This window comes from Kryptolebias marmoratus, linkage group LG14 (assembly GCF_001649575.2).
Source record: "Kryptolebias marmoratus isolate JLee-2015 linkage group LG14, ASM164957v2, whole genome shotgun sequence".
Taxonomy (NCBI): Eukaryota; Metazoa; Chordata; class Actinopteri; order Cyprinodontiformes; family Rivulidae; genus Kryptolebias; species Kryptolebias marmoratus.
In genome coordinates, this window is record NC_051443.1 from 3,578,432 (window position 1) to 3,588,360 (window position 9,929).

At 36.5% G+C, this 9,929-nt stretch overlaps 1 protein-coding gene and 1 non-coding gene across 8 annotated transcripts in view; both read left to right on the forward strand.

Annotated features, from left to right (window-relative positions):
* The window catches only part of rilpl1 (Rab interacting lysosomal protein-like 1), a 55,552-nt gene extending 50,142 nt beyond the window's left edge, over positions 1-5,410 (forward strand). For 5 of the 7 annotated variants that reach the window (XM_037979437.1, XM_017436759.3, XM_017436761.3 and 2 more), the window contains one exon: positions 1,622-5,410. In XM_037979437.1, the coding sequence (XP_037835365.1) occupies positions 1,622-1,754 (133 nt within the window). In that variant the 3' untranslated portion in view covers positions 1,755-5,410. The remainder of the gene's footprint in view (positions 1-1,621) is intronic. The other 2 variants (XM_037979436.1, XM_017436766.3) reach the window with 1 other exon arrangement.
* A 1,629-nt stretch (positions 5,411-7,039) lies between these two features.
* On the forward strand, positions 7,040-7,111 carry trnad-guc. Its single transcript has one exon. It is a non-coding gene; the product is annotated as a tRNA-Asp (tRNA).
* The last annotated feature ends 2,818 nt before the right edge of the window (positions 7,112-9,929 follow it).

The window sequence follows — 9,929 nt, forward strand, 5'->3', positions numbered from 1 at the left end:
GATTGAGGAGGTCTTCGAAGTATTCGGCCCACCGACCCACAACGTCCCGAGTCGAGGTCAGGAGCACACCACCCTCACTATAAACAGTGTTGGTGCTGCACTGCTTTCCCCTCCTGAGACGCCGTATGGTGGACCAGAATCGCCTCGAAGCCATACGGAAGTCTTTCTCCATGGCCTCTCCAAACTCCTCCCATGCCAGAGTTTATTTTTATTTTTTTATTTTTTTTATTTCGTTTCATTTAATTAAAAGACAAAACATTTAATCAAAAAAAAACACAAATTCATTAAATGAAAAGGATTAGAAAGAAGAAAAAAATCTTATAACGTCTGCCCCATTTAACAAAAAGTATTATATACAAACACCCATACTTACATCACATAAATAACAATTTTACACCCTGGTGGTCAGCAAAAACAAAAATAAAAATTTAAATATCTAATGGTAATAAAAGATTCCAACTACTCAAGTGACCTCAGCGACCATCCGAGCCACATGCCGCTTGGTTCGAGGGTTGCCGCAGCGACAGGCACCAACCACCTTGCGGCCACAGCTCCGATAAGCCGCCTCAACAATGGAGGCACGGAACATGGCCCACTCGGACTCAATGTCCCCCACCTCCCCCGGAACATGTTCAAAGTTCTCCTGGTTCTCCTGGTATTGTGTTAGCATCATGAGTAACACCCTCTCCTCCCGCTAATGTTCTCTGGTCAATATGATGATGTTTAAACATGTCCTTTAAAATAAGATACACCACACATATAAAGTCCACAAAGAATACAACTTATCATAACGCTGAATCAGTGGGAGCCCTGTGCCTGATTCTCAGTAACGAGACAGTTCCATCTAGGGCTTCCAGAGATGTTTATTTTTTAGTCATTTTGCTGCTTGTGGGTTTGTTTTCAGCGGTAACGGATCATGTGACCTAGATAAGCGTCCTGACACGCATATAGACTGAGTCACAGACTGATGTAGTGGAGAGAATACGGTCAGTTTTTCAAAATAAATGTTGTTCAGACTCCGAAAATAAAAAAACGTAAATACTGTAAGTTAATTATTCTTTTTGTGCGGCCCGGTACCAAATGACCCACGGACCGGTACTGGTCCTCGGCCCGGGGGTTGGGGAAACTAGAACAAGAATAATTGTTGTAGTCCAGTCCATTTTTTTAACTAGCTGTTGGTATGAAATTCAATCTTTTATTATAATATTTCAAAATTTGCCTTTCTTTTATTTATCTGTCAAGATAACTCATAGAAATTAGTTTATTTTAGTTTGTGTTTGTTTAACCACAGTGTCTCATCTTTTCTAGGATTGGGCTTTTGTTAATTGTTTTTTCTTCTTCTTCTTTTTGCTTTTATTGTCAGTATGAATCAATAATATAACAGTTGAAGTTCCAAAGTGACCAAAGTAAACACCAATGTTTGTTTATTCCATTTATAACCTCAGCATATGTTTACCATAGTTATACTCCAACCCATCAACATTATTTACCTGACACAGCACGGTACTGATATGTTGCTGCTATAATATAACTTAACACTGCCTTACATGTTGCTGATCAGTCCAAAGTTTATTTTCTTCGTGCTGCCATGAAACCTCCACCTTGTGTCTTTTCTCTCCAGGTTTAGTTTCTTCTCTCGTGACAAGCAGCGCAGCTCGCAGCGAAGCGCACAGATCGACGCTGGCTTCAACCCTTGGACACGAAAAGATGACGTGTACACAGAACAAGCCCAGGAGGCTTTACAGCACATGTAGTCCCTGCATCGGACGGGAAAACACGTAACACTCCACCGCACAACAAACTACCACCAGCGACTCGTACTGCAGCTGAAATATAATGTGCTTCAAGGTGAGAGGACTCCTGAAGAAATGCATTAAAACTTCTAATTAAACAGAGGAAGAATCCATGTCAGCAAGAGATGGCTGAAAAGACTGAACAGCTTTTAAAATTGTAGGAAGTGATTTGGTTTTACAGGAAACTAATGTTGCAGAGGGTTTAGAGTAAACAGAATGTAAGTGAGAGCAAAGATAAAAGGTCTGCTACAAATTTATTTTGATGGAAAAGGAATGTTATACTGTTCTGTTAAAAAGTTTTTCTTTAATTTCATCCATCCATTTCAGTCAAAGTAAAACACTGTCCTATAAACACTCATTTCCTCCAGATTTACAGGCACAAAGACTTCAATTTGCTTTTAGTTTTTTTATATGAAGTAATGAAAACACAGTATGGAATAACAATGTTTCCAGACTTTTTTCTTTTATTGCATTTTCTTAAAGAATCATTTCCAACTTTTTAAATTTATTCAGACAACCAAAACAATTTTCACGTTTTGTACGTAAAGAATGGACAGTCGTGATTTTAACTTTTGGTACATTTACCACAACAAGCCCCGAAGTTTAAGAGTTTATCCATCAGTATTTTCACTTTTGAGTTTTAAATCGAGAACGTTTAGACCAGACATGGATGAACTCCATCTGGCTTCCTGGTGTCTTTAAATAAAAACAAAACAAATGTAAAATAAGGAGACAAAAAACAGTATGTTTATGACACTTAGAAGACTAGAAAATTCCAAATTAAACATTCTGGACATGCAGTATACATCTAAAAACTTTGAACTAAAATATACTGAACATTTCTTTTGTTTTTGCCTGATTTAATCATTGTTTATTTTTCCAGAACCAGACTGAGCATAAATGCTTTAAGAAAGAAAATGACACCCAAGTTTAGCACATTTTATGCTAACAAATATTCTGTCACATGTGCCAGTTTACATAAAGTATGTCAGATTTTCAAAAAAAAAACCTGAACCTTTCCTGTTTTAGGTTATTTAGGATTTCCAAATTGTTTCTATTTGGTAAATGTTCAAATAATGAGAGAGAATTTTTTTTAGAAAATTGTTAACTTTCCTCAAAGTCACAAGTTTGCATACGTTAGGATTACTATGCTTTTAAACAATTTGGGAAAGCCCAGATGATGATGCCATGTTTTTAAAAGCTTTTGATAGGTTAGCTGACAACATCTGAGTTAAGGTTTCAAATTCATAATTACACACAATGAATAAACACCATGGGAATGTCCTGCCAACACACTGCTCAGAAAGGACAGGTTCTGTGTTCCTGAGATAAACGTATTTTAGTGCAAAATGTGTGTATCAACCCCAAAACGGAAGCAAAAGACCTTGCTAAGATCCTGCCGAAGCTGGTAAGAGTCATTAACCACAATGAAAGGCCACTCTGAGAGGAACTGAATGCAACATAAAAAGCCAGATTACAGTTTGCCAATGCACACTGGGACAAAGACATGTCCTGTGTTCTGACCAAACTACAATTTAACTGTTTGGCCATAATGACCAGCGTTACATTTGGAGAAAAAGGGGGAAGCTTGCAAACCTGAGAACCCCGTCCCAGCTGGGATGGTGGCAGCATCATGCTGTGGGGATGTTTTACTGCAGGAGGGACTGGTGCACTTCACAAAATAGGTGGAATCAGGAGGAAGAAACATTATGTGGAAATATTAAAGCATCATCTCAAGACATCAGCCAGGAAGTTAAAGCTTGGGCTCAAATTGGTCTTCAAAGGGACAAGGACTCTAAGCATGATGCCAAGTTAGTTACAAAGTGGCTCAAGGACAAGAAAGTCAATATTTTGGAGTGGCCATCACAAAGGCCTGAGCTCAATCTCATGGAGAGCTGAAAAGGCTCAGTTACACCAGTTCTGTCAGGAGGAATGGGACAACCATTGAGGGAAGCTTGTGAAAGGAAACCCAAAATGTTTGACTCAAGTCAGGCAGTTTAAAGACAGTTATACTACATACTAAGAAAATGCATGTGAACTTGTGACTTTGGCGAAAGCAATAAAAAGAACCTCTCTCTCTCATTATTCTGGCATTTAACAAATAGAAATGATTTGGGGAATCTTAATTGACCTAAAAAATGAAAGGTTTAGTATGATTTCATGTCAGACGGTGAGAAAAAAATGGTTAAACATCTGGTTTCAGCTGTAACTGCAAATCTTTAACCATGTGTTAGAAACCAAGGTGGCCCAGCTCTAAAGCACACAAAGGGTTTTCATTTTTATTGGTTATTTTTACTGTAAGGAATAAAGTATTAAAATCACCACCGTACAGATTTACAGATGTTTCAACATAAAAAAAGTTGAAAAAGTCTACAGAAACTTTTGAAATTAGTCTGGAAAGTTTGGAATGTTCTCCTGGAAATGTGTAGGAAACCTGGAACTGTCTTTGATATTTTCTGTCATGTTTGACACGCATCAATTTAGGAGGCCTGTGTGGAAAATGATGCATCAAATCTCAATTTACAAACATGAACAGCACAAAATATAATGTGTATAAATATTTTCTTTTTAACAATTTACAGTCAATCACAGATGACATACCTTTACTGTGAAGAAACTAATTAATTAATAATGTACTAAACTCAAATAATAAACTGCTTTTTATGATTTTTTTTTCCAAGTAGAATTACTAATTACAAACGAATAAAATCAATTAAATCAAATGACTTTTTTGACTACAGAAAATCATTTTAAATTTAATAGCATGATTATTGGTTTTAATATTCCCCACTTTAGACTTGAGATCTTGTAAAAACAAAATCTTGTTTAAGACTTTATCTCATGATTTTAATTTACTGTCACATAATTTATTTATAAAAACATTCAGTAAACTTGAATTATAAAATACTATTTAAGATAGCTGATTGTTTTTTATGCCCTTCTGATTTGAACCTTCTGTTTAGTGTTGGATCATTGTTCTGAAATAATGCTTGCTTCATCAGCTGAATAAAAACAGGTCATAATGCAGCAGCTTCATATTTAATTACATATTAAATGTGAAGATTAGCAGAAAACTACGGGTCACTGCAGCCCTTTCACTCAACATAAATAAAAATCACAAACTTTGTGCTTTAATGCCTCATTTAAACAAAGGCCTCCAGCAGAAACCAACTGTTAGGAGCAAAACCTTTCCTAAAACATTTCACCTCCAAACAGTTCAGGAAAATAATAAAAAACTAGCAGTAAAGCTGAACTGTGGTTTGTTTTTAACAAACTTCTACCTTAACGTTTGTGTTTGTGCTTTTTTTAGCTGCAGTGAGAAACTCTTTTCAACTTGTTGACACTTTATTTTTCCATTTAGGCGGAAAAACTTCTTGAAGAATTGAAAATAAAAACGTGTGTGTGTGTGTGTGTGTGTGTGTGAGAGAGAGAGAGAAAGCAGCTTCTCTCTTTTCCATTATCAGATACAATGAAGACTGAATGAGTAAGTTAAAGGGAAATCAGGCCAAAGCTGTTTTAACTCCACTGTTTTCATCTCATGTTTTTGAACCATAATGAACAAACCACTCTGTGTGCTTTAATCGTGTTTCTTCAGTAATAAAATTCAGTCATGCGAGTGTTTGTTTTTCTTTTATTCCAGGGACTTTTAATGTCAAGTCTTTTCCGTACTAATCATAAAAACATCAAAAAGCTTACAAAACTATCTTCTTTTAATAGTTTATTGCTGTTGTTTATAATAAGTTTCACTTCTTACATGAAGTGGGAATTTATGTGCAATGTAAAATTGGAGATATACTCTTTAATCTGTTTAATGGTCATAAATAGCTGAAGAAATGTGGATATATCTGCTGTTATTAGTGTTTATTTCCTGTTACTTCCTGTATGACACAGTCCTGATCATGCATTTCTTCACTTCCAGGAGGTGGTGAGTTTAAAAAAAACCATTAAGACATTTTGAAGTGGGGTTTTGTGAAATGGCTCTTTGATAGGCTTCAGTTTGGAGTAAAGGAGTTTATTTCTGAATGGATTGGTGAGCAGGGCCAGAATCAAAGTTGATTAAAACAACTACAGTCTGAAAGGTTTTATAGCAGTTTATGTGAATCCTGTTTTGTAAATCTTTACATTGTCTTCAATTTCACATTACACTGTTATTTACATTATGCAGTTATATACATAGAATTGTAGACAAGTTATTTATATAGCTTATTAGACAAAATATCACCAGGGTTACTGGTTCAAACAGCAGTGGCTCATTAACGCAGGTCCAGTGCAGCCTGAAGCTTTTCCAGTCAGAATATTGTAGTTTTTCTGGAAAATTGTGTAATTGTGTAATTCAATGTTCCTGGAATGTAAAAGCTTTTAAAACTGCTATGAAATCTTTGAGACTGGGGTTGTCTTAATACAGCAGTAAGCCCTTTTTGTCTTGGCCCCTCTCAGACTAGCCGTTAGCTCTTCAAATGGAGGACATTACAGAGCTGTCTACATCAGGTGAGAAATTAATTGTTTATTACACAAAAAACAATTTTATACATATTTATAGACTTAAAAACTCCACCTTACTGTGAAAAGTCTCTTATAAGTTGTGTGAACTGACAAAAAAAAAACTAAATTAGCTGACACTAGGTTTAAAAATGAGTTGTGCAACAAATCTATTATTTAGGTTGAAAAAGAATTAAATAATGATTATACAAGAAAAAATCTAACAACGAGCACTTTCCATTCACACATAGGGACAATTTATAGTTCCCAGTTACCCTTACATGCATGTTTTTGATCTGTGGGAGGAAACCAGAGTAAACCCCCGTCTGCACAGGGAGAACATGCACCCTCCACCCAGAAAGCTCTAACCACTGTACCGCCCATACTATCCATCTAACACAGGGGTTCCCAAAGATTTTCTTCTGGGCCCCCCTATGGATTACAATAAAATCCCCCCCACACAAAAAAAAAATCAACAACCAACGTTGTTCAACCAGACATAAACCTAAACTCATATTTTGTTTTCAAACTCCACTGAAGTTTATTTCACACTTCAGGTTGCAACAAAACAAACTACAAACCATCTTTACAGTGAAACTCTTTTGTGTAACTGTTTTTTCTTTTTTCATTCATCCATACCGCTTCCCGCTATTAAAAAAAAAAAAAANAATTCTTTCCTGATGGTCTTGTGTTCAGGCATCAAAAATGAACCAGGCTTGGTGAAAAGTATGAAAAAGGTAAAGGCGGAGCTACACTCAGTGGATGTGTCCTCATTAGTATAGTGGTGAGTATCCCTGCTTGTCACGCAGGAGACCAGGGTTCGATTCTCTGATGGGGAGCAAGCTTTCCATGCTTCCTTTGGCCTGTTGTCCGACAAAACAACTCAAATTGTAGGTGGTTGCTTCAGCTGTTTCTGGAAGCTGAACAAGAAGTCTGTAAGCAACTGCTTACGTGAGTGTCAGTTTCACTTGGTGCTAATGTGAGCCAATCTGCAGTGGAACCAGTGCAAGCTCTAATGTTTGATTCCAGTCACACTTTTAATAAGAAGAGTGCAAAATGAACAAATGTACATATGCACACTTAATATTGACATTTAGGTCAGGCTTGTTGCTTTAAATTTCTTATGAAGCACCAAAACGCTGTCCATTGACGTGAAGCAAGGGGAGAGTGTGAGGATCTGGAGTTAGCTCCGCCTGTGGGCGGCGCTACTAACTTTTCCGTCCCCAGCTGCACCTGGTTACCTTGATGAGCTGATCCAGCATTTAAGCTTCCGGCTGGTTCCAGATCATCCCTGGAGCATCAAACCTTACTGGTTAGAGTCTCAGCCGTAGGTTCTAACCCTAAGCAAGTGACTTTGTTAATTTGTTTGCTATTTGTTTGCTATGACACTCTGCTTATCAAGTCAGTGATGCGGTTCTATTTCAAGTGTCTGTTTCCCGGTAAGGGTATTCAGAGCTTAAGCAAACATGTCTTACAATCTGCTTTTGCACAAAAACCAAAGCTGCCGTTTATACTGAGGAACTACAGCTTTGTATAACGTACTTGCAAAGATTACAACGCTGTCAGGGACGAGTAGAGTGAAACACTGTAACATGTTAGACTAAATAACACAACATGAGTGTCAGTTTCACTTGGAGCTAATGTGAGAATCAGCAGTGGAACCAGTGCAAGCTCTAATGTTTGATTCCAGTCACACTTTTAATAAGAAGAGTGCAAAATAAACAAATGGCACATTTGAAGCACCAAAACGCTGTCAATTGATGTGAAGTAAGGGGAGAGATGCCTGTCGATGGTGTAAAGTATGGTTCGTTTTTATTTCTCATTTCTGTTAAACTCATTACAGCTTTATAACGTGTTTCATTCAAAGGGATCTCACAAAGGTGCAAACATGTTAAGCTTGGATAAATACTAAATGGTAATGTAGTTCAAACTGTACAATATAATCAAGCCTTAATACTTTGATTGCTAAGAAATGAGGTTATGCTTAGTCAATGACAAAATGTAAACAAACTTCGATGTCACTAAAATGATTTGATTGCTGAAACAAGGTCACGATTAGCTTATGATAGAATAATCACTAAGAACAGTGTGTCTGTGGGGTGAAGGAGGCGGAAGGTTCCAGGACATCATGATATGACAGTATGCTTTATAGTATAAAAAGAAGTAAAGGGGTTATTACTTCAGACACAACTGGGAACGTGTTGCTGTTGCTTCTTGTTGGTGAGTTGTTGTCTCCATTCAGCTGAATGTTTAAATAAATGTATGATTTGTTTTTAAACCTCTGCTTTGGACTCCTTTTGTGTGTCTGTCTTTTCTGCAACATGAAAAGATCCAATGAGAGAAACTAAGTGGTCAGGTGAGACTCCTCTGAAAGGAGTGAATACTAAAACTTGGTTTTCTCAACAAGATATACACACACACACACACACATAATAATAATTTAATAAATTTACATTCACAAACTTGGTTCCCAGTTTGTTTGTTTTTTAAGCTTTTTTGGCATACAGAAAAAAATAGGCCGATTTTCTTCAGACATAAAGTATCTCTCGTGTCTTAACACAAGGATTGTAAAACAATACAGCAAGACTAAATCCCTCAAACAAGTTTTCAAATATTTATAAGACACTTCTGAAGAATAAAACTGAATGATAATATTAAAGCAAACATTGTCATAGATGGTGAAGTTTTTTTATAGGAACTTTGAAAAAAAATCATCAACAGTTTAATTTATCCAACTTTTTTTACACTTCAGTTAGGCCTTAGTTTTGATAAATCTCCAGGATGCTGTTTGAGGCCTCAAAAAAGTTTATTCAAATTTAATCAACTATTTTTTTCTCAAGCAGCAAATTATACACTTAACTCCAAGGGACATTTAATCTCACTGTTAACTGGATTTATGTGATTTTCTTTTGTTCCCAGACAGTTTGTTAATCAGGATCGATTAAGTTTAAATTATGAAAATATATTTGCATACATTTTACACAATCTAATTATCTCCTGAGCCTGTTTAACTTGGAAGTAAAGCTGCGTTTCTAACTAAAGTGGTAACTGAGCTGCAGTAAATTCAGTGTCCTGTAACATTGCATAACTAAGTTCATTATTTTAATGTCAACTTTTATTGTTTAGGTCATCAGTTTTTTACACATTGTATTGCTAACTTCTGAAGTGAGATAAAACTCACTACTTACCCTTAAAAGTGTAATCTGACACAGAGGAATGTTTCTATAGGAGTAACTATATTCCTCACCCATAGTTGTCAACACCTTCCAATGAAATGTGGGATATGTGAACTCGCAAAGGATATTCTGGGAGCAGCCTTTTTTTTTAGGGACAAGGAGGCCATATTTTAATGCGTCTTCAAACTGAGAAGGCCTTCGTTGTGGGGCTGTGACGCGACAGGCCTTCAAATGCAGCATTCAAAGCATGCAGCCCATTAAAATCAAATTTAAAAAATAAATAAATAAAAAACCTATGAATGGGTTCCATTCCGACTGACTTCTGGCTTCACATCATAGACCTCTTGTAAAATGCAGTCTGTGAAACTAACATGATTCAGAAGTCGGCTTTTATTTTGGAAGCGACTAATAAGTTAGACCACCATAATATCACGTATTTGTGCTCCAACAAAGCTGCATCAGAGTGGAGACTGGCTTGACT